We start from the raw sequence: 23977 nt of genomic DNA, 5'->3' as shown, positions 1-23977 counted from the left end.
GACGGCGGGTGGTCCATGCCGCGGAGCCTCCCGCGGGAGCCGCTGCGGTGGCCGATGCTGATGCTGATACCGATGCCGACCCCGCTGCGGTCGCGGCCGGCGCTTATCCACCGGAACGCCCGCCGGGTGCCGTCGGCCGCGGCAGGTGGGGCAGGTCGGCGGCGCGGGGGCCGCTGGGATGCGTAGTTCAACGGGGCGCGCGGCGAGCGCACGGCGCGGCGGCGTGGACTACAAGCCCCAGGGCGGCCCGCGGGGGCCGTGCCCGCGCGCGGGGGCGGGGGCGGTGGCGGTAGGTGGTTCCTGGTGGCGCGGCCCCGCGGCTCGCGCCGCTCCCGAGGGCGGCCGAGCGGAAGCCCGCCCCCAGCCGCCCGGCATCCAGGAGGGAGACAGCCACGGCCAGGGAGGGAGGGATGCGCCTCGCCCTGTCCGACAGCGGCGAGCAGAAGCCGCCCTTAATTAGCAATTAGCTCGTCCCCAGTCATCCACTCCCCCCCTTCCCCTCCGGCAAGCACTGTCCCATGCACGCCGACCCGCCGCCGGCAGCAGCGGCCGACGGCTTCTCCCGCGGTGCTGGCGTGCGGGTCGCTTAAGCCATGGGGAATGGGATGAACAAGGTAACGCGGTGGTGGCCGTGCGCGAGTGCATGTGCTTGGGCCCGGCGCGGCGGTGCCCGGGCTGGCGGTCCCTCCGCGCCTCGGGGCGGGAGGGATGCCGCGGCGCCTCCGCCTTTGTCTCGCCCGTGCGCGGCGGGCAGCCGCTCCCGAAACAAAGGCCTGGGCAGCAGAGGCTTTTCCCTTTCGACTTCGGGGGTCTCCCGCCTCGGGGCGAGGGCGGAGGGACGGGGAGCGCGGCCGCGCCGCTCCCTCGGGGCGCGCCTCCTCCTCCTCCTCCTCCTCCTCCTCCTCCCCCCCCTCCCCGGCCGCAGCGCGGGCGGGTGGCGGGAGGGGGGCCCTGGTTTCGGTGATGCGCGCCCGGGCTTCCCCTCCCCGGGCAAAGGGAGTTCCCAGCGGTGGCTGACGGCCGCAGTGCCCCCCGGCGCCGAGCTTCAGTGTCCCTTGTGTGTCCCCCCGCCCTGGGGGGCGGCCTGGGGCAGAGCCCGCACCCCCCGACCCGCGGCGGGACCCGGGGCTTTGGACTCTCAGCGAGCGCGGGGCTTGCTCCGTTCCCAGGGCGCGGAGCAGCCCGTGGATACGGGCTGTCGCTGTAGGGCTGGGCCCGGTGCCAGTGGGACAGGAAAGCGCGCGGCCCCGGTGGAGATCGCAGCGAGGAAGGAAGATGGATCTGTTTTGCGAAGGGTGTTGGCCTTTTGGCAGTGGGGGCTTATTGTGTGCCCGATTCCCCTGGCATGTCATGGTCGTTATCAAAGGACAACTGTGATTTTTCTCAGTATCTCCACCTCTGTTTTAAACCCAGGTTTGAAAGTGTGGTGGTAACTAGCCTTTTATATATAGCTTACTATGAGGAACAGGAGTTGAGTAATCTCTTCTCTCTTACATCCTGCTTTGAGTGCTTTGGGAGTAGCTTTGCTGCGTGCATGGCCTACGACAGAGCGGAGGAGAACAGCTAGAAATAGCTGCTCACATGTTGTCCCGGTCAGACATCCTTGCCCCTGGAAGTCAGATTGGTGAACATCCAGAGTGCTTAGTGTGCCACCTGGAAGGTGAAGCCTTTTCATCCTATAGGTAGAGACATGGAAATAGGAACTTCAGGCAGAGGAAAGATCTAGCTGGTGAGGAATTGAGTTATTGGGTACGAGGTAGAACCTTCTTTGGTCTTTCTCTCCATTTTTGCTTTTGAAGTCTGGGGATGACATTGTGATATGTAGCCAGTCGTTGCAGTCATCTTCTAGGAGTGGCCAGTTAGGAAGAAACACAGCTAGAAAGACTCCTTTTAGGCTTCTGGTACATTTGTAGTATTTTTCTATGAATGTTTGAAATTATCAAAATATTTAGAGGGACAGGATATGGGATGCTAAAATTGCAATCTGGAGAGAAAAAAAATAATCAAAAGGACAAGTCTTGGCCATTTGAAGCTGCATTAGATCTTGCTGTGGTACCATGTTGGGTAGGAATTGGCAATCTGCAACTGGCCAATTTGGTAATTTTAATTCTGTTAAATGTTGTCCTGGCATGTATCAGCTAGAGCTTTCAGGAGAAGCATAATACTATTTGGATTTTTCTCGCTTTTCTGATGACTGTATCCAAGAGGATGAGACATTCAGCATTTGGGAGGAACTGGCTCCTTTAAGGAGGCTGTAACCATGCTGGATGCTGGCCATAAGGGTTTATTTTTTTAGGGGTCTTGCGTATGGGTCTGCTACTTGCCACCTTCAGAATGTGCCTCTGGATCACCTATTCATTTTGATCTCATGAATCAGCAAATGCTGGAGGGGCAAGGGGAGGCATGGAGTCATTAGCACAGATGCTGGGGGGTATTTGCTTGACTCAGCTTAGTCAGTCAATACAAATTGCTTTAGTTTCCAACTGAAATGTTTTTTTTTTGTGGTTAAGCTATATACGGATGGTAGGAGAAAATAATCAGCTTATTCAATTGTGGATTATTTCATTTAAGGAATCTCTTTGTACTGATGCCAAGGGAAGAGGATTAATGGTGACCTGTGATGGGTGTGGTAAGGAAGAGCTCCAGAGACTGCTACAGCCTGTGTGGCTGCTTTTGGAGCCTTTCTCAGTGGCATGGTTCCCTCCTTATTTTTCTGTCTCCTGATACTGATATATTTCATAGCAAATAGCAGTCTCACCTGACTTTGTGGCCATTAGGGCTGATCAAGGGCTGGAGGCCTGGCATTCTTTTTAGATGGTGTTTGTCTTTTGTTGCTAGTTTTCTCTGTAATATTAGCCTTGCGTAGTTTTTTTCCCTTCAGTCCACCCAAGCCTTCTGACTTTTCCCAAATTAAATTGAAAGCATTGGTTTACACATGCCCTTCTTATTCTGCTCAGAGAAGGAGAATTGGCTAGTGAATGTGCATTGACTTGGCTACTATTAATTTTCAGTACTTTACTTTTTTTTTTCTTACATCTGTTAAGTCAGAATGATTAATGGGGTCTGACTTGGACCCCAGGAAATTTTCTGGGTGGCCTGATTTGTCTTCATGCTTAATGTCTAACGTTGACTTGTATTCAAAGTTCAAGTTGAAGTCTGTGGTTGAAAAACTACGAAGATGTTTTCCAGGAGCTGAAGTCTAGCAGCTGAGATGGTGACAAGATTTCATTATTGGTGAACAGGATATGCTTAGTGAAGAGTTTTTCCTGGGTTTTAGTTGTTGCTCATCCCTGTTACAGTTAGCTGCCGGTTATTCGTGTAAACCCTTCAGAAGGTTTGAGTGCTATCTCTACAAAAAGGGCAGATAAGCCTTGTTCATTGTAGGAGTGGATTTATGAGAAATTTAAACCAGTGTGGCTACTTAGAGCTGATGTAACCACTTTTATGGAAGTCAGAGAAGCTATGCCAGTTCACGTCAGCAGCAAATATCCCTCCCTGATGCGTGCCACTCTCCTGTGGTCCTGGAGAAAGGTAGGCTTGTCTGTTCCTTTTAGCAGAGCCTGGCCATCTCTGAGAAAGCCCCATGAACTTCTCTGGAAGTTCATCAGTATTAATGCATCTAGAAGCAGCAAGGAGTTAGATGCTTTGTTACAAGCATTTGTCTGTATAGGAAACAGCAGTGAAGCAGCCCTTTAAGCCATTTTCCTGAAGGGTGTATTATCAGAGAGGACTGATGAGAAGCATTAGCAACTGGAGCAACCATTGTCTATTGTAGGACTCTGCAAGGTAGAGGATGTGAGCTACTCTCACATGCGAGGTACAAATGAAGACAGGCATTGGTGTCCTTGTCCCTTGCTTGTGAATTCTTCTACATCTGTTATTTAGTCTGTGGTCATTTTCTCAGTGTTTCGGATGATGTTTCAGATGATGTAAAGAGGCTACTGTTTTTATTCATAAAGCAGTGGTTGAAAAGTTCGCAAAAACAACCACCTTATTTTTCTACTCTTCTGACTCCCACCCGTTCTCTCTCACACGCCCCTAGCAGCCATCGGCCTTCATTTTGCACAGCCCAGAGTTGCAGTTACTGAAGGCAGTGTGAGATGACACAGCTGAAGGTTCCCAGCCATAGTCGAGTGCTGAAGTATTAGTCAGCATGACACGAAGATTCACTTCTTTCCAGGTAGCTTTCACCCATAGTAATGTTTCTTGCTTCTAGAATGACTAGGACAACAGGGGTAACATCTGTCCTTGGTTGCAGGGTGTCCTAATTTTCTATCTAGTGTATAAGATTGCTTCATGGTGCACAAATGCAGACTTCTGGATTTTTCCTCCTTTGCCAACAAGAAACCTCATTTCTGCAACCCCCCGGTGTTTCATGGTACCTTCAATTTCTAATGTCTAAGCTTAATGACTGTGACTGGAAATTAAGCTTTTATCGTCTCTTGAGAGTGCACATTTGATGCAGAAATAGTGTCCTAGGGTCTAAAATGCTATAGTCTACAGTAGTGAGGGTGTGATTGGAGATTTGTGCTATTGGAGATAGGAAATTCCTATCTTCCTATTGGAGATAGGAAATACTAGGCAGCTGTTTAAAAATATCAGTAAGGGTTTTTGATTTTTTTATTTGTTACGCTGAAGTTGGTGATCTGGTTGGTGACATTCATTCATAACTTGACTCCCTTTCGCTTTAGAACATGATTTTGTTTCAAGAATTTGGCCTCTTTTGCAATGACTCTTCTGTACTGTCCTTTCTGGAGCAGCTACAGGCTTCTATTTACTAGCCTGGGATGGTAGCCTTGGAGCTGCACTTCTAGCAGAGTCATCAAGTGTACTTAAATTATTGAATTGTCCCTTGAAACCATGAGTCTTGTGCGTGTGGAAAGAGACCACAGGATGTTGTAAAGGTTCTTTTCCCTACTTGATACTCTGGCATTGGAAACTGCCCTGAGGATTTTTGCTGCCTTTGTAAGAATGTTGAATTTCTACAAATGGAGAGGGAAGGAAAGGGAAGAAAGCTGCCTGAGCTTATCTTTGCAACACTTACAGGTGTGTATTTGTACCAGACTTAAGAACCATTTTCTTGACCAGGTAGTGTTGTCAATCAGCCCTTAATTTGCAAGCAAGGGTCTACAAGCATCAAGCTCCATCAAGGGTCCTCGAGAAGCCATCAGGGGGAGAACTGAGTTTAGAGAATTAGTTTGAGAACTGTGTTTAGAACTGATGTGACACAGCGGGTAGAGAAAGATCACCCAGCAAAGCATAGAGGGAGGAATGTTTGCACAAACTGCTGCAGGGAGTACGAGAAGTGTTGCAGCCTTTCTGTTTTCTGCAAGGCGAGATAAATAATAGCGAACATGATGATGCTTTTATTGAACCAAAGTCCTGCAGTTAAAGCAGGTCAGAAGCTATTTTGCTGGCTCTTCTGCTGGCCTGCTAACCTTTGCATGGTGGATTGGTTTGCCTTTCAGCAGAAAGACTGCAGTGAAACAGAGGCTGTAGTGATAATCCCTGATGAAAAGTCCTTCATGACTTTCGGAACTTCACAGCTGCTGGATCGAGCAAAATGGGTGGAGTTTTCCCTTTAAATAGCTGTCTGAGAGTCTGTTGCTGCTGTTGTGGTGACACTCGGGTGTTGCTAAGGGTTTAGGAAGTCAGCACTGACATATCTGTACTGGTGGTATGCTCAGCATGCACTGAAGAAAAATGGATCGTGTGGTTTCATCACCACAGTTCTGGTCTCTTCAAACTATGTGAGTGTGGGTCAGAGACTTCAGGTGGCAGATAACAAAATTCTTCGCCAGAAAATGTGTGTTTGGGGGTGTGTGTGGGGTTTTTTGAGGTCTTACTGCTCTTCCCAAGTTAAGAGGGTTAAAAGAGGGTGGGAAGTGCAGCACTGTGGTGTCACCTGCCTCTGTGTATGTGCACGTGTCCTCAGACTGCACAGACTGGTCCTTGGGCAGACCTTGAGACTCCCAAATTAAACAATGTCCTGTAATCGAGACCTGTGCAGGCTTCTGGCAGTGTTAGGATGAGTGGTTAGATCTGGAAGAGAAACACACAACTCATGGACTTTCAGCAATTTCCTTTCTATGTGAACACACAAGTCCTCGTTGTTCGCAGTGATTTCCTCTAAGAGCCCTACAGTGCTACCTACAGCCCTGACCTGCATGGCTTTGCACTTCAAAAGCCTCGAAGGATGTCGTTTTGCAGGGCTCTGTCCAGTTTCTGTAGCAACTTTAGGCAAATCACCTTTGCTGTGTGAAGTTTCATCATTAGTTCCATGAGGGTAACTCTTACCCTGCTGGGGGGGCAGGGGGAAGGGTGTTTTTCGAGGCCCACTTCATATTTGTAAACCACATCTGCTATCCTTGGAGAGCCTCCATTATGTGAGAGTCCTCACGATTAACAACCCCTGGCTGCCAACAAGCTCTGTCAAGGCATGGTTTGCCTAGAGCTGTTTAGTTTGAGAAGGTTGCAAAGAGGCATGAAATGTTGTCAGCATGTTTTAGATTGCATTTGACAATAGTCTGCTAAAGTAGTATGTTCCATCCTGTATGCAAATTGAACTTTGTCAAATTGTCTTACCACAAGATATCTATATTTGATACTATATTTCTTTCTCGCAGATTCTGCCTGGCTTGTTCATTGGCAACTTTAAAGGTAAGATTAGTTTTATCATTATCTCTAGGTTACTTAACAGGGGTCTTAAGGTGTTGTTTCACAGGCCCTTGGAATTCTCTGGCATCTCTGTAGCTTTTTAACCCCATCTTGCTTCATTTCTGGATTCGCCTGGTAAACTTGAAGAAGAAGTCGTTTGCTCTCTCATCCGTGTGCTGTGCTGCGCTGCAAGTACTTTGAGAAAAGAAAAATGAATGCCATCTCCTTGGAGCATGCTTCAGCTGGAATTCCTAAACGCTGGCCTGCTTTAAATGATTCTTGTGCTTGGCAGACAAGCCTGTGATCCAGGCAGATTCTTTGTACGTCTTATTTCAAGCCCTCCTTATAAGTAAAGGCTTACTATGCCTCATGCTCATTGCTTTCATTATTTTGGTTATTTATAACAACTGCTAAAGACTTCTGTTATCACCGCTTGTGAGACTGATAGGTCTGCTGGTTGCAGTCTGACCACTGATACTTGTACTGTCCATGTTGCAGCTGTGAGTTTCTCTGGATTTTTTTCCTTTATGCATGAGGTTTATTTTCTGCGTAAAGAAAACCAGTCATATTTAGCAAACAGGAAACTTTATGTAGACATCCAAATAAATGGCCTGTTGTCAAAGCATTCTGTTAAGAGCAGTTCCAGCTGACACTCCCTACTCAGAAGTAAACCAGTTGTGCATGTACAGTTTTTTTTAATAGATGTAGACCCCACATTTCCTAGGCTTCGGGGTAAAATAGAGCAGGGCTCGTAGGGACTACTGCTGTATCCTGTCCTTCCTGGTCTGAGTGATACTACAAACAGTCTGTTAAGACTGGCAACATCTGCATTGGATTTAGATGGTGCTGCACATTCTCTCTGCCTCATACCCACCCTTCCTTCCTTGCCCCCCATCCCAAAACCTGTGAGTTCAGTGGTTTTTGCCTGATTTACCTGCCACTGGATCTACTGGCCCACACTGTGGGTCCAGTGCTCGCTGCCCCTTGGGAAGCGGAGCCAATCACCTTGGGAGGCAGCCCGGAGGTATATGTGAAGTTAAAAGCTGCCTTTCGCCACACCACATATACAAGTACAAAGGCTAGCATGTAAGGGAGTTAATCATGCCATGGTAAGGAAAATGAGAGGATGGAGGTGAATTCGTATTGGTGGAAGTAGATAAAAGGAGAAAAAAGGAAAATAAGGCAAAGGGGATAGTTTTGAAAACACTTTGAATGGACTACTGCATGGGCTGATGACAAAATTAACTAACTTGGTCACAGCCATGTTGCTTCCTCTTTTTGTTTTCTTTGTCTGAAGTAATTTAGGAGAGGAGTGGAATTGGGAGGATGTTTGATACTGGAGTTCTTTAAGTTTCGAGCAGTCTGGCAAGGTGGGCAGGATGAGCTGTGGTAACGTGGCAGTCAATCTGTCCCTCTCACTGTGGCCATCCTACTGGTAAGCCCTTGATCTGCCCTGGGGAGTGAAACTCAGCCAGAGCATCTGTTTGCTGGTGCAGTTCTGTTTTCAGTGGAAGGGAGTTGGCCAAGGTTGTGGAGTGAGTCAGCATCTCTGCCAGTGCTAGGGCCCATGACCCTCTCGCCTGTGCTACCCTGGCTGTTCAGCTCTGTGCCTTGGGAGTGGTCCCTAAATGGCACGTCAGGTCACTCCTGTGTGGATAGCACAGGTGTGCGCTGAAGGTGGTGTGAGTGGGCAGTGTTTCTGGGAGCCTAGCTGAAAGGAAAGCAGAGGGTGAAATGCTTCAGCTGCCTGCATAAGAGAGAGTAAAAGAGGAGCTGGTTTTAATCTCTGTGTTTGTGTTGTGGGGTCTGTTTTTTTAAACAGATTAAAAAACACAAAAAGTTCATTTATTTACTGCTATGACTTTTGCTCATATTGCATTTAATCATTACGTTCTACCATCACAAGCATCCGATTCAATCTCAGATAAGCTACTGTACCTGGAGAGGAAGAGAGAAGAGAGGTGTTACTGTCCTTCACTAATACAAAAGCATACTTTTACAATTTTCACTTTTTTCTGCATCCCCTGCCCCTCAACACCCCCCTGCCTCACTGCTTAGGAGCAGTTGCAGTAAGCTCTCCATGCAGTGAAGTCATCCCATTTAGGAACAGGTTTATTACCAGTGGTTTTTTCTGGAGGAGTTTGATTACTGTGTTCTTGGAGCATGTTCTGATTTGTGGTACTTTTTCAAAAAGTGGATGATTAGTTTTGAGACTGCTGAGAAATACTCGGCAGCATATACAGTTGGGACTGGTCAGAATGTCTTGATTTGGGCAGCTGAAATGACTAGATGCATATAAAGACATGGGTTTACAACATTGTTTCCTGTAATGTACTTTTGACTAGTCTCCCATTTCTTCAGCTTCTTCTTAGTAGCTTGAATTGAATAAAGTTGCATCTTGTCAGTAACAGGAGGAAACACTGATTCCCTGGCTTTGTGCATCTCACCTGGATACAGGGCTGAGGGTCTGGGTCCTTGAACAGGGGCTAGAGAGGAGGGAGCTTCTCCAAAAGCTGAGTCAGAGGAATGTCTAAATTGCTCTGATGTGCCCTCTGGAGGATAGCCTTTCCCCAGTGGCACCTCGGGGACCCTTGTCAGGCAACAGTTTCCAGAGCTGTATCAAAATACCATTCTACACACACTCGTGTCTCCCTACTGCCTCAGAGACCTCTGGGGATACTGACAGACGGAGAAAAGGCACAGTTGTTCCAGATAGGTGCCTTCCTGCTTAGAGAAAGCATGGTGTTAGGGATGCTAAACACTGTAATTTTGGAGGGCTGTTGCCTGGAGAAGGCAGTCAGCAATTGTTCTGATTGGGGAATTATTATTCAATATTCAGAAATATTTCTACTTTTAGGCCTAATCAACATAAAAACAATCTATGACAGAGCAGTGCGAACTCTTCTGCAGTTAACTGGGAGATAAACTGAGGCCCAGGAAAAACTCGTGAAATGAACCTGTGGTAGAAATGGGAGCTGAGCTTGCTGCTTCTGTTTCGTTTGCTGCTGCGCAAACCTTTAAGCACATAGAATGAGAGGGGCTTTAATAACCACTTTAAGGGTCTTCAGGGTAGAAAGTTAGTGTAGTCCTGATTATGGAGAGCACTGAAATATCTCTTGAAATCCCCCTAGTCCACAGGGCTTGATTATGTATCTGAAAAGCTTTCCTGAAAAAGCACGAATCTTGGCATGCGTTCAAGTGCTTTTTATCTTACAAGCTCATCAGTAGCACATTAAAATTGTGGTATGCTCCTGAGAGGGTGTATTTGAGATTGCACAGCTAGAGGGCAGAAAAAAATCAAGAAGAACCATAGGTGTCTGTACAAAATACCAAGACTGAGTCTGGTCTGTAAGCCCAGAAAGAAACAGAGCTCTTGGGCTTCTTCTGTGAAAGTGAAGGAGGAGTTATTTCTTTGCAAATGGGAGGGTAGGGTGCTAAGAGAGAAAAATGAGGGAAGAGAAAGAGGCAGTTAACTCTTCTTCCCACCTCTAGTTTTGGGGAAAATTTGGTTTGTTTCTGTTGTATACCTTAGAGATGAAATGCCTCAAAAGACAAAGAATATACTATGGTACTGCAAGTCCATGTGTCTTCTGCACTGGTGACCTGAGGTCTCTTGAAAGTCACCTGTGCTTACAATGAAAATGAGTGGTTTGTTCTTTATGGGATTGACAGGACAGCCTGTTTCTCTGCACAAATGGAAAAAAAATCCATTTCTTCTGATAACAGATCTAAATGGGTGCTCAGTTTGCTTCCAAACGAAAAGGTGTAGCAGTAGCAAGAACCAGGACGCAAGAGTGTTTCTACCTGCAATATTAAAGAGCTTGTGTCCTGCCTTGCTTGTAATCATTCAAGGTTTTTCCAATGGAATATTTGGGGTTTTTTTAATTTGAAGGGGAAAGCCACAATAAGAGGTTTAATTCCCCCCGAAGAGTCCAGTGTTGCTGTGGATGATCTGGAGAGCCTTGGGAAAGTTTTTGCCCTTCCCATTATTAAGCGTATAAAAAGGCAGTGTCCACCAAGTGGTTCTGCTGTGTTTCTAGATTCAATTAATTCCCATTATCATCTGCTTAATGTTGGTTTTAAAGTTCCATTTTCTAAGATTTAATTTCAGGTACTGAAAACAGGAGAGGGTGAAGATACCATTCCCTTTTTCAGGTTCATCTTTTGAAGGAAGACAATTTATAGGTGCTCTGATTAAACAGAGTACTGAACTCGTTTCCCCACCTTTCTCATTCCCCAAAAAAGTCCTTCCAATAGAGTGGGTCAGAATATGTACTAGAACATAGTGTGAAGTGGAGAAAGGAGACGTGGATCTTTTGTTCACGTGCTTAGTTTCTGTGTGTGTCTCTGTAAGTGCAGATAACGGGACTGGGAACAAAGCTCTCCTGATGGGGAAGGTTTTTCTTTAGGTGTCCATCTCTAGTTCTCTCCAAAGCAGAAAATAAAGTTGCTTGATTTAAAAAAAAACCTACAACACCTGGTGATGATGAAACTGTAGTCTCTATACATCTGCAGATTAAGACTTAACACTGTTGTACGTAATGGGCTGACTTGCCTTCTCTAAGCACTTACCTCAGTTTTCTCTACTTAACCTAAAATGTTATACTGAAAACTTAATACTATCTTACTGTGTTGTAGGAGTATGTTTGTCTTCTCAGACTTAAAAAGTCAGAAATGTGGGCTTTGGAGAATCAAGAAGGGAGGATGTCTTTAGTAGCTGGCTAATGGGAAGAGGGGTGACAAAATGAAAATAAACTGAAACTAATCTCACTTATTTTGTGGATGTATTTAAACTTCTAAATTCACAAGTGAGTTACAGTCAAGTGTTGCAGATCAGACCCATATCACTGTAATGCTTTTTTGCCCCCCTATTCCTGGCAGCATGCTTTTGTATTTTATTGTTAGCAGTAGAGGTGGAAAAGACTCCACAACTGTTTCTTTCCATCTAACTCTACAAAGGGAGAAATATTTATCCCTCACCTTGCATCTCTATGGAGGCACTAAAATACTAAAGTAAGAGAAAATGGTTGTAGGTACATTTGAGACTTCACCACTCTAGTATTGGAGTCCTTCAGTCATTGATGTGTCATAATTGGAGTGGTTGGAACAGTGTTGTCTCCCTTTTGCTTATGGGGGATGGAAGCACACTGCGCTAGGTGATTTGCTCCCCAGCCACACCATAAGGCTTCCCAGAGCTGCAGGGAAACAAATTCTGACAGCCCCCTGGTCCTATTTTGATGACTTCGGCATTGCTTTTACAATTAAGTGTTTCCAACTCTCTGCATATGGGTAGAGGTTGAACTAGGAGTCATAGAGTCAAACTGAGGGAAAATAGGCTAAATGCAGGGGGAGGGAAGATGATTTCCCCAGTGTGAATTGTGTCCTTTTGTGTGAGGAGTGATCTTCCAGAAGGCTTTACTCAGAAGTCCACATCAGCTGAGAAGCGTTTTGATGTCTGAAACAGAATATTAGGTAACCTGCTGTAAAGAGTAATACCACATTTGAGAGACCCTTTAGAGGATGCACAAGATGAGCTCTGATAGCTAGGTTTGATCTTAAAGTTTGAAAATAGGGTGTTTCACACTGTGATTTCAAAATGTGAGCCTGCATGTGCTTGTATAGCACTGTGCTTCAGTAAAGAAATTAGAATTGCTGTGGTGATGGTGGTTCTTCTGGCTTTTGGTGGTTCTTTACATAACCCTTTTTTTTTTTTTTTTTGTTATTTATGGTATGAGACCATGAGTGACAGGATATCTTATTTGTACTGCTGTTTAAATAGCTTTATCTATAGTATCTGTAGAGACTTACGCAGGTGCTGGGGAATTTCCCCTCTGTAAACTGTTTGAAATTTAGATCCAGATAATACAGTCGTTGGCTGGGAAGCTTTTTCTTCTCTACTTCAGTGATTTGAATGGTTGTTTCCTAAATATATTGAGGACCTGCTGGTTACTCTGGGATGTAGATCTGGGATGGCCATTTCCAGCTTGTTTCTAGGAATATCTGAAATCTCACCGTATAGTTTTGATTTGCTGAAATTCCCTTAGCCTAAGTCTTGGTTAACTGAAGAAATAAGATATTTCAGTCCTTTTGAGTTTTACTGTGTCCACTAGGCCTTTCAGACTGGTTCAAAGCAGCCAACGTTTACTTTGGGTCATATCTTCTTTTAAAGAAGTTTGCCTTGTGTGGCAAGCCATTTCTTACCATGTTGGTCATATTGATAATTAGAGACTGGGGTCTCATTGTGCTAGGTATACATTAGTTTCATGAGTTCCAGCCAGCAGGCTCTGAAATCTGTTCTTAGTCTTTGTAAAACAGAAAGCAGTGATTTTTAGGGACACTTGGGCTGGTTTATGGGCTTCCAAATCCTTGCCTGCTTAGTTTTTCCCTAAGGAATCAAGACTGTCCTATAAACTGTTAACAAAATATGAAGGTCAAGTGGATTAGAAGACCTCTCCTGGCAAACATGAGCATTTCTTCTTCAAAATGTTTACTTTGAGATTTTTAGGAAATTTTAATTGTTCTGTGCAGCTAGGCATTAGTTCTGTTTCAGACAGAATTTGTGTTAATTCTCTTCTGAAGGGTTAGGCGTCTGTGTTGATCATGCAGGCTTGACCAGTAGTGAGTAAAATCAATGAAGTTTTCACTCTCCAATTTTTTAGCTGTAGAAAAGCTTTTATCAGGATTGGGTTTAAATTTTATTGCCTGTTACTGTGCTCACATGGATCCTGTCTATGCGACAGTATAATTAAATGTCCAGTTCTTCTTTGTGATGTAGAAAAGGCATTGAAACTTTATAGTAGGTGGATAAGATGACACAAGAGATGCTAATTGAACTCTTGCACGTACATAAAGAATGTACAGGTGATGCTATTGTTATTTTTGTACCTAGAGAGAGCCAGTTTGAAACCTTTGTGGTCAGTGCTCTTTTTTTGTGTGCAACCAGGCTAGTGTGAACAGATTGGATGGGCAGATTTCAAAGGCAGGTGTTCACATCACAAAACCACTGCTGTAATTGCCATGGTGTGCTGTGCCATTCTCAAGCAAAAGGGTCAAAAGTAAATGGACAAATGGATACACGCTAACTTTTACCTGTATTGGTGGTTCTTTCAGGTAATTTTCTGGCATGCTGATAGTTTAATATGGGGAAAGTTGCTCACTGATGACAGGTAGTCTCTTTTAACTTTTTTTTCCTCATAGAAACAAACCTATGCTTTCGCAATATCTAGCATCAACTTTTCAGTCGCCCCAGTTTTCTTTCCAGTTTTGAATGTTAGAAACCCCTTGGTTACAGGTCTAGGAAACACCTTTTTATAACTGCACTTCCTTGCTGTAGCATTTTGCTTTTTCATGCGTTCAATATCTTTATCATCTTGATCTCTCTTTAGACTCTAAATTATGGTATGTATTGGCTAAATGCACATTTTTCCCTACTGGTTCACAGGAATTAAGAATGTAGTTATCGTTTTGGCTTGTCCGTTAATAATTCAAGGAACATGGTTGACTTGCCTTCTCAGACCTGAATATCACAAGGTCTGTCTCCCAAGTGAAAATGTTTCTCCTGAAGGGGGATTTGTGGGTAGAGAGGAGGTAAACTATTTCTTGTACAGCTCTGACTGCGTGTTCAGATGGCCATCACCTGCACGGAAGCATGCATAAACTTATATTTCAGATGCAAAATACATGAAACTTCTGACTTAAAAACACATTCCTGAGTCACTTAAGCTTGTTCTTTATATAGTATGTAATTTGTTTTGGAGTTAGAAGTGTGTCTTCCCATTACCCACTCTGATTATGGTGTTCTAGAATAGCTGCATTTGGGGTTTTACCTTACTTTATGAAGCTTCAAGAAAAATGTACCGATGATAGGTGGCTTTTCAACATGCACAATGGAAAGGGGAGTGGGCTATTTCAAGAGATTAAAAAATTTCTCTTCTTTTTTTCCCTCTGTCACAGATGCCCGAGATGTAGAGCAATTGAGTAAGAATAACATTACGCACATTCTTTCAATCCATGACAGTGCCCGCCCTATGCTTGAGGTAAGAGGTGTGGGGGACTCCATAGTAAATCCTTACTTTGTAGTTGACTGCTACAGTCATCTCAGGGTTAATTTCTTGTTCTCTGCAATTGGTGTTTTGAGACTGATTTTCTTGACAGCTGTGGTTTTGGCATCCAGACACAGATTTTGTTGTAGCTGCTGTTATAACAACAAGAAATCTAACTGACAAAGGAAAAGAATTACAGTGTCGATGTACCAAAGTAATGGTATTATGCTATTAATTTAATAGTGAAGGTACGTTTCCTTCTCTGTGGAGTTCAAGCATCACATAAACAACATTCCATCTCCACTCCAACCCTACTTTGTACGTGGGCTTCTTTCTTGAATCTCTATAGCAGATGGCTAAGAGGTTTGCAGTCCTTTTCTATGTGAAATAGCCTTATTTACACTTGGGGTGTAGGAGGAATCAGTGATCCCCCTCATGTATTATATAAATACATCTAATATATCAGGGCATCTGTAGTCTCCAACACTTTAATATAAAGTATTATTCCCCATTTTACTACAGGAAAACTGATCTGAAGACCTGTAATTTGCTGTGTTATCTCAAGGTGGGACCAGGCTACAGTTCTCCTGTGTTGGACTGTTATGCTTTCTTCTTTATACCAGCTTCCTTTGGAAAAAGGGGAGTCTGACTGGGCTTTGCCACACCTTAAAATCCTACTATTTGATTTATGTCAGGAACTATTGTCCCCTAAAATTTGTTCATTGCTTCCTTGCATTCTACTTCTCATGAAATATGGCAAAATAGCAGGTAAGGCAGTTGCTGATGTTACCCCCCGTATGCTGCTGGGAATGTCTGCTTTTCATTCTCACGTAAAAAGTCTCTAGTGAATTCAGTCCTTAAACTACAGGATTTCCTCCTGTCCCAGGCAAGTCAATAGGTAAGCCGAACAAAAAAGTGTCCCCAGTATATCACAATCAAAACCAATATCAAGGTAACGATGAATTCAGGGTTGACCTTGAACTTATAAATGTGCTGGACTGGAGTTTTAGGTGTTGACTTTGTTATACTGCCTATTTGATTTCTGTTGTGCCTGATACTTGTTAAGTCTGAAACAGACTGAATTTCAAGAGTGCTCTTAGTTGAAGAGATAAACACTTGTGCTGAGTGAGGGAGATATAATGTTGCCTGTAGGATGCTGGTCTTTAAAATGAATAGAAGATTGTTTTGTTTTATCATGATTAGATAAGTAGGGAGACTAATTATGGCACAGATCAGCTGCAGCCTCAGGCCAGTGTTTCTGGTGGTGGTGGTGGTTTTGGCAGCCCACACACCACCTCCGTACTTAATGGTGGTGCATCTGTTTGTGAGGCTGCATGGTAAATAGATCCGGGAGCTTTTGAGAGTTAAGTATAACTTAAGAGTCACCATTTCTTCCTCCAGCTACTGCCACAAAAGCCATGAAGGATTATTTTTACCCAAATCTGTTCCCAATCTGGTTCATAACAGTGTCTCAAAAGTTACAGTGTCACTGGAACAAGCAGTGGCTGGTTGAGGATGAATCTGCTTTAATCACCCTTTCTTCCAACTGTGTCTTTGATTTTCTCAGCATGCAGTATAGTCCTTTATGTGACGGTGGTCTGGAAAAGAACTGTTAAAACTTCTCCCCAGTTCCTAAAGTAGTGGAAGGATTTCAAATTCCGCTTGTTTGGGAGCTGAGTTAATTTTAATTACTTTATCAGCCATGGTCTTACTGTGGTGATTGTTTGCAACTGAATGCTTCTGTTTAGGAACAACAGCCTAGAAAACTTCTGTTAGGTTTTGTTGCTTCCTTTGTTATTTACATCCTTGCCAGATTGTAGGTAGGTTTGTTTTCAGTTTGTGTATCTGCATTGTGCTTGGGGACTGTTCTCATGTCTACTGAAATAAAATGGGAATGCTTTCCCTGTGTGTATACCTCATCACCTTTCTCCTCAGATTTCACTCACGGAGTGACTATATTCGTGTTCAAAAATTCATTTGATGTTATTTGGACCTTTAAACATGCAATTGCAGTGATAAGGGAATATCTTTTGCCTGAGATTCCCTATTTTATGTGTATGTATTTACGTGAATGCTGATCACCTGTAAAAAGCTGCCTTTTCTTCAACTGTGGTAGTTGCCTTTGTCTTTTGCAAGCACTATTTTATCTCAAGTACTTCCTAGTCAACCTGTAGGAAATGCTACAAATACTTCATGAGACAAAGCTTTCTGTGCAAGCTAAGGAAGGTAAGCATTTTTAGACATTAAAAAGCCAGTAGTGTTTTAGTAACTTGTCAACAGAGAGAATTTGGCCTTTTTTGGCTGTCTGGGTTCCTGTGATATATATGTCTATCTCACAAAAAAACCTGTAGATAACTGGTAGCCTGTCCAAGAGAAAGGACTGCATACTGTATGGAACAAGGTGTGTTATTTCAGATGAAATGAGTAAGAACAGTGTCCAACAGCACCATGTGTGCTTCTGCAGAGGCACAGAGGCAGTAGCCTTGGTGAATCAAGTTGGCTCCTCTAGAGCACTTTGGATGGCTGCCCATGGAACAGTCACAGATGTTTTATAAATCCACACAAAAGCCATATACAGAGGAGAATAATTAGGTTTCTTGCCACCTGCTTTCTATTCTATTTCTCGAGAGTTCAGGATTTAAAATATCTGTTCAGAATGTGAGACACTGAAAGGTAGATAAGGAAACATGTCTCCAAGTGTGCTTTAAATAATAGCGTGTCTGGCAGTTACCTGTTTGGTCTATCCAACAGGTTGTCATCTGTCTGGACTTCTGTAAGGCCTTTGACGTGGTCCCCCACAACATCCTTCTCTATAAAGGAGAGATACGGATTTAGTGGCTGGACTGTGGTGGATGAGGAATTGGTTAGATGGTCTCATCCAGAGGGTAGTGGTCGATAGCTCAGTGTCCAGATGGAGATGAGTCATGAGTGGTGCCCCTCAGGGGTCTGTATTGGAACCAGTAATGTTCAATATCTTCATCAGTGATGTAGACAGTGGAACTGAGTGTACTGTCAGCAGATTTGCAGGTGATACCAAGCTGAGTGGTGTGGTTGACACACCTGAAGGATGGGATGCCATCCAGAGAGATCTGGACAAGCTCAAGAAGTAGGCCTTTAGGAACCTCAGACCCTGTCCCAGAGAGGGATTATGCCCAGAGGCAGGGATGGATAGGGATTCTCTGGGTCCCCGTGTAGAAAACCCACTTCAGAACTGTGTGCCGTTGTGGCTGGCAAATGACAAGTCAGTTTTTGACTGGAAGTAACCATGAGGGTTAGTAATTGCTGAAATATATTTCCAAAGGCAATGGTGGGTTTTCTCGCATGCAGAGGTCTTTGAGCTTTGCATTCTATAGCCATATCATTTCACAGTCCTTGGTCTGTCTGAGACACTTTGAGGTGACGATCGTGGTGACTGTTTTGTGCATTGCAGACACTTGTCCATCAGTCACAAAATGGACTGAAACTACCAACTTCTTTCACACAGTCCACCACACATTTGTCAGTTACCAGTAATGTTACTGCTGCTCTTGACCTGCACCAGAGGTTTGATCTAGTAAATGTATGAATCCCATTAGCAGTCGCCTGTGGTTGTGGAGTCCTTTGGCATTAATTTATTTATAGCATTATCATTGTCCAACTGACTACTGCTGCGTTGCAGGAAGCTTTCTGCGCAGCACTCAGACATTGTAATGATCACACTAATGCAGATCTTAAATCAGTAGGAGTTTATGGGTGCATTCCTGTACTGTCCCTTCCCACTGAAGCTTTCTGTTGTTCACTCTATGACAAACTGCATTAAGAGTGGCTTTTTGCATTTGTACTGCTTCTGTGTGCATGTCAGTTTTCTTTCTTTGTTTTCTATTGCTACAGAATATTTGTTTTGTTTTTATTTTCAATATTTTGATTTTTTTTTTCCCCCATCACTCTACATAGTTAACCAGAGCACCTTCAGAGGACAGTTATCTGTTTGTTTTTTCTTTGTATTCTGATGTCATTAATAATATCAGCTTAATCTGGTACATGCAGAACACTGGTTTTCCCCTCTTTTTTCCTGAATTGATGACTACTTAAATAAAAATGTTGATATGGTAGGTGGGTGGAGGGGCAGGGAAGGCAGAGAAGAGCTAATTGCTGACTGAACTGCCACGTGCAGTTTTGGGCACCACAATTAAAAAAAGATAATAAGCCATTAGAGAGTGTCCAAAGGAGGGCAATGAAGATGGTGAAGGGCCTTGAGGGGAAACCGTATGAGGAGTGGCTGAGATCACTTGGTCTGTTCAGCCTGGTGAAGAGGAGACTGAGGGGAAACCTCATTGCAGTCTACAACTTCCTCATGAGAAGAGGAGGGGAAGGTTCACTCTTGTGACCAGTGACAGGACCTGAGGAAATGGCATGAAACTGAGTCAAGAGAGGTTTAGGTTGGATATCAGGAAAAAGTTTTTCACCCAGAGGGTGATTGAGTACTGAAACAGGCTCCCCAAGGAAGTGGTCACAGCACCCAACCTGTCTGAGTTCAAAAAGCATTTGGACAATGCTCTCAGGCATAGTATGATTCATAGTATGATTCTTGGGGTGTCCTATGCAAAACCAGAAGTTGGACTCAATGATCCTGATGGGACCCTTCCAACTCAGCATATTTTATGATTCTATGATCTTTCTTGTCCAGTCTGTTAGCTTGTGCAGACAGCACAACTTAAATGAACTATGTCTTTGGAAATAAAGAACTTCTTAGCCAGGTTGTCTTATAAAGAAGTTTAGATATTTTTTCCTTGCAAATTCTAAAATTTTTGTCAGAGTAGAGTTTCAAATACTCAGTGTCTAAGGAGCTGAACTGAAAGGGAAGAGCAGAGTTAAAAAACTCTGTGATAATCTTTTAGAACAATCTTTCATACTCAGTAAACAGTCATATGCCTGAGTAGAATACACGCAATGAAAAGATGCTGTAACTGGAACAAAACCAGTAAGTGTGAGGAAGAGAAGTCATAGAAAAATAAAGATGCTACGGTGAAACTGTGTAAGTTCTCTGCTCCTGTTTTATCTCTGCTGAATGCTGTGAAATACTTGTTTTATAAGGTGTTAAGAATGAGCAGCTTGCAGCTGGCGAAATCACAAGAGGAAGTGCTGGATCAAGATTATGAATTTAAAAAAAAAGTGTGACTGGCTGGTAAATCCAGACCTGTGTAGGAAAGTGAAGAGCTAAATGGCTGAACATCTATAAAAACCTGAGAAATATTTCTAAGATCAAATGGTCAGAGCCTGTGGACCTAGTACAGCTAATACTTTCATATCAGCTTGCATTAGATCTGGAATCTCGTTTCATATTTTTCAAGTCTGGCTGTGTTTTGTAAATCTTATGCAGTTTTAGTTGAGCTTGATAGTTTTACATGTTTACAGATGATCTTTAGACTATACATATGCAGTTCTTTTAGAAAAGGAAAGCAAACTGAATTATTATAGAAGAACTGAACTGGCAGCTGTGGCAGTATGTGGCAAGTATGTGGCAGTATGTGGCAAGTAAGCTGTGGCAAGTAATCTGCTTGGCATAGTTTGTAGATAGTATTTTTGCAGCTATTTTGGTTTTGACTATAGAAATTTATCATATCTGCTATTAGCACTTAATGTTTACTATCGGGGAACTTTTTGCCTCATCTTCTTTAAGTTCTGTAATTCTTTCATTCCATCACCAGTTTGGGGAAACTGGTAATAGAAAGAAAACTTCTTTCTCTCATGACTGCACTTTCTGGATTGATTTTACATTTTTTGTGTGTGTGTAACAGGAATTACCCTGTGCTAAAACAAAAAGGAAAAATTTATGCCCCCCCATTCTCCCAGCTGATAACTTTGGAAGTGCTGAAAGCTGCTTTACTGCTTTGTTCTGTAATCATAGATTCATAAAATGGTTTGGGTTGGAAGGGGACCTTAAAGATCATCTAGTTCCAACCCCCCTGCCATGGACAGGGACACCTTTTACTAGACCAGGTTGCACAGAGCCCCATCCAGCCTGGCCTTGAACAATTCCAGGGATGGGGCATCCACAGCTTCTCTGGGCAACCTGTTCCAGTACCTCACCGTCCTCATAGTAAAGAATTTCTCCCTATAATATCCAATCTACACCTACTCTCTCTCAGTCTGAAATCATTCTCCCTTGTCTTGTCACTACATGCTCTTGTAAAAGTCCTTCTCCTTTTTTCTTGTAGACTCTCTTCATGTACTGGAAGGCCACAATTAGGACACCCCAAAGCCTTCTCTTCTCCAGTCAGAACAATCCCAATTCTCTAAGCCTTTCCTCATAGGAGAGGTGCTCCTTCCCTCTAAACATCTTGGTGGCCCTCCTCTGGACTCGTTCTGACAGGTCCATGTCTTTCCTGTACTGGGGACCTGTACTGTTAGAAGCTGGATGCAGCACTCCAGATGGGGTCTCACCAGAGCAGAGTAGAGGGGCAGAATCACCTCCCTCAACCTGCTGACCACGCTGCTTTTGATGCAGCCGAGGATGCAGTTGGCTTTCTGGGCTGCAAGCGCACATTGCTGGGCCGTGTTGAGCTTCTCATCCACCAGCATCCCCAAGTCCTTCTCTGCATGGCTACTCTTGATCTGTTCATCCCTCACTATCTGAGGACTGTCCTCACACAGATAGTAGTCCAGAAAGAATTTGTCTGGACTGAAAAGCATCACTGCTCAACACAAAATAACTAAAGAGGGAAAAACTGGGAAACCAATCAGCCATACTTTTTTTTTAAAAAAAATGCTTATTCTAGACAGATGCTGCTCAGCAGGTGAGAACTGTTAAAACTGTGTTACGATATTGGGTAGCACGCAGAAGTCTTGAACTGTAGGAGGCCTTTCAGATATGGAGATTGCATCTTGATGACATGAGGAGTGAAGTCTGCTGGGTTATGACTGGGCATCATGTTTGTTCTCTGCACAGGCTCTGCTATCATCAGTATCCAACCTAAAGATTTACAGAAACTGTTAAAGAGGGAGATAGCAAGACAGCCTTTAAAATCAGAGTTGCTGATATCATATAGCAAGGTCACTGCAGTTGTATAAATATCAACTCTACAAATTAATAATTTAGTCGTCGGACTGTAGTTTTTCCATCCATGGCGCTGAACTCTTATATCACCAATGTTAGAAGCTGTTGATTTTCAACCATTGTGCTAACTTCAAGAGAAAGTGTACAAGCACTTCTTCTAACAAAAACCTTAACTTTCTTCTATGATGTTTCACTGCCTTTTCATGGTAAGGGTTTCCCCTTATGAGACGTTTCAGAAGACCATGCTGAGCAAAAAAGCTACCATTTTTCTTTCAGGTGTAGTGGCACCAGACAATTCTAATTTAAAGTAATGCCCCGTCTGGCATTGGTTCTGCCTGTGAAGTTGGGAGCTCTGACTAATTTTTCAAAAATTATATTGGTAGCCCTCTAAGAAGCCAGCAAGAGACTTCCACAAAGCAGCTTTTAAAGTGTGTCAGGCCAGGCCTTCATCATGGGGTACCCTTGGCAGAGGCTGCTTTGGTAATACACTAAATTAGTTCACAGTTTGAATTGCTCATCGCACATGAACTATGCCAAGGGAAGCACGTTCCTATAGTGGCAGCAAGGAGAGGATGAGGACTGTTTAAAGCTTTCAGTGGTGAGCTGTTTGCACGAGAGATGTTTAGACCAGTAAACGCCTGGTGTTTCTTTTTGCTTGGATGTGGTGTTAACCAGAACAAGGACAAGTGCTCTGACCTGCTCATGCAGAGGACGTGATGTGGAGAGTATGTTAGACCATGCTTCTAATCACAGAATTATAGAATGGTTTGGGTAGAAAGGGACCTTAAAGATCACCTAGTTCCTCCTCCCCTGCCATCGATGGGGCAGGATCACCTTCCACTAGACTATCCAACCTGGCCTTGAACACTTCCAGGGATGGGGCATCCATAGCCTCTCTGGGCAAACTGTTCCAGTGTCTCCTCATCCTCACAGTAAAGAGTTTCTTTCTAATACATGATCTAAACTTGCCCTCTTTCTGTTTGAAGCCATTCTCCCTTATCCTGTCACTACATGCCCCTGTAAAAAGTAATGTGAGTGTATTCCAGAGGGGGAGTAATCATATTTCAGCATTCCCTTAAAGAAAGAGGCGGTTGGGATATATTGTTTTATTTTGTTCTCAGAGATCCCCTTGAGGGTTCAGGGATGAAGTGTGATAGGTAGTGCTCGGATGTTAGATATGCCCTGACATGCCTAGGGTCTTGAATAAGTCACGTAGTCAAGGGAGATTAACAAAGTCCTTCCTCTCAGCTGAAGTATGTAGTTCTGTAAATATTCTTGATGTGACCTAAAGGAGATAAACCACAATTTAATACAAATTCATTGGTGTTTTCTCACACTCTGCATTCCTTCAGATGAGCCAGGTTAGAATTGCAATTCAGGGTTAGAATTAGAAATAATAAGTACAGCTCTCCATGCAAATAAAATAAAATCCTTAAGTCTTCAACATTTCTCTCTTATAGTTTTAGAGAGGAGAGAGGGGGAATGAGGGCTTTAACACGACACTTTATATTTATGATTGGCACATTCCAGCCTTAATAATAACGAGCTTTTCAGAAGTGTCACTGAGACTACTTCCTAAGAAAACCATGAACCAACATTGCAAAAAACTCTGACTTATAAAAAATAATGTATTATTCCTGATAACACAAACCAAAAGTATAAATTCTGCAAGAGCATCACATTTGCTGCTGTTCGTATTGTTCATGTAATTGCAATTTCATTTACAATATTTTTCAAAACCAAACCTAAGTGTGTTGTTCACTAAAGTCAATTAGTGGCTGGTTTTTGGCTGAAACAAAAATGCATTTTCTATGAGTCATTAATAAAATCAGCACTAATGGTGATTGCTACAGAAAGTAACTGAAAGGACAAACAAACGGTTGAACGGTTTTCAGTTTAGCAGGTTCAGTTTGGTGCATTACTGGACAAAACCCTTTATAAACTCTTGTTGGTTTGGCTTGAGGAAGCTTTGTGCTGGCTGTTTCCCACTTTAGCCTTTCTGCTGAAATGCCCCTAAACAAAAATAAGTCCTCCTGTCCTCATCTGTTGATGTGACGACTCAAATTAACACATGGTTTTTGACTAACCTGAAAGAACATACCAGGTGCTGGAGGTTTTCTATTTGCATCTCAGTTCACAAATTTAAGTTTAGGGGTTTATGTTAAAAAAAATTTTCTTGGAAGTCGTTGATGGTATCTTTAGATAACTGTAAATAGAGAAGTTTAATGCCAAAAATACAATC

The 23977-nt window shown here is 43.5% G+C and overlaps 1 protein-coding gene across 2 annotated transcripts in view; it reads left to right on the top strand.

The window, feature by feature from the left end:
- Positions 1 to 326: 326 nt before the first annotated feature.
- Positions 327 to 23977, top strand: part of DUSP22 (dual specificity phosphatase 22) — a 43165-nt gene continuing 19514 nt past the window's right edge. Inside the window, exons 1-3 of one of the 2 annotated variants that reach the window (XM_027727959.2) lie at positions 327 to 614; positions 6627 to 6660; positions 14611 to 14693. In XM_027727959.2, the coding sequence (XP_027583760.1) occupies positions 594 to 614; positions 6627 to 6660; positions 14611 to 14693 (138 nt within the window). In that variant the 5' untranslated portion in view covers positions 327 to 593. Of the gene's footprint in view, positions 615 to 3213; positions 3532 to 6626; positions 6661 to 14610; positions 14694 to 23977 lie in introns of those variants that run through there. The other variant, XM_027727958.2, reaches the window with a different exon arrangement.

The sequence above is a fragment of the Pipra filicauda genome, unplaced genomic scaffold, assembly GCF_003945595.2.
Source record: "Pipra filicauda isolate LSUMZ 115617 unplaced genomic scaffold, ASM394559v2 scaffold48_size3843733_pilon, whole genome shotgun sequence".
Taxonomy (NCBI): Eukaryota; Metazoa; Chordata; class Aves; order Passeriformes; family Pipridae; genus Pipra; species Pipra filicauda.
Note: the sequence above shows the minus strand (reverse complement) of the source record. Positions and strands in the feature narration are given on the sequence as shown.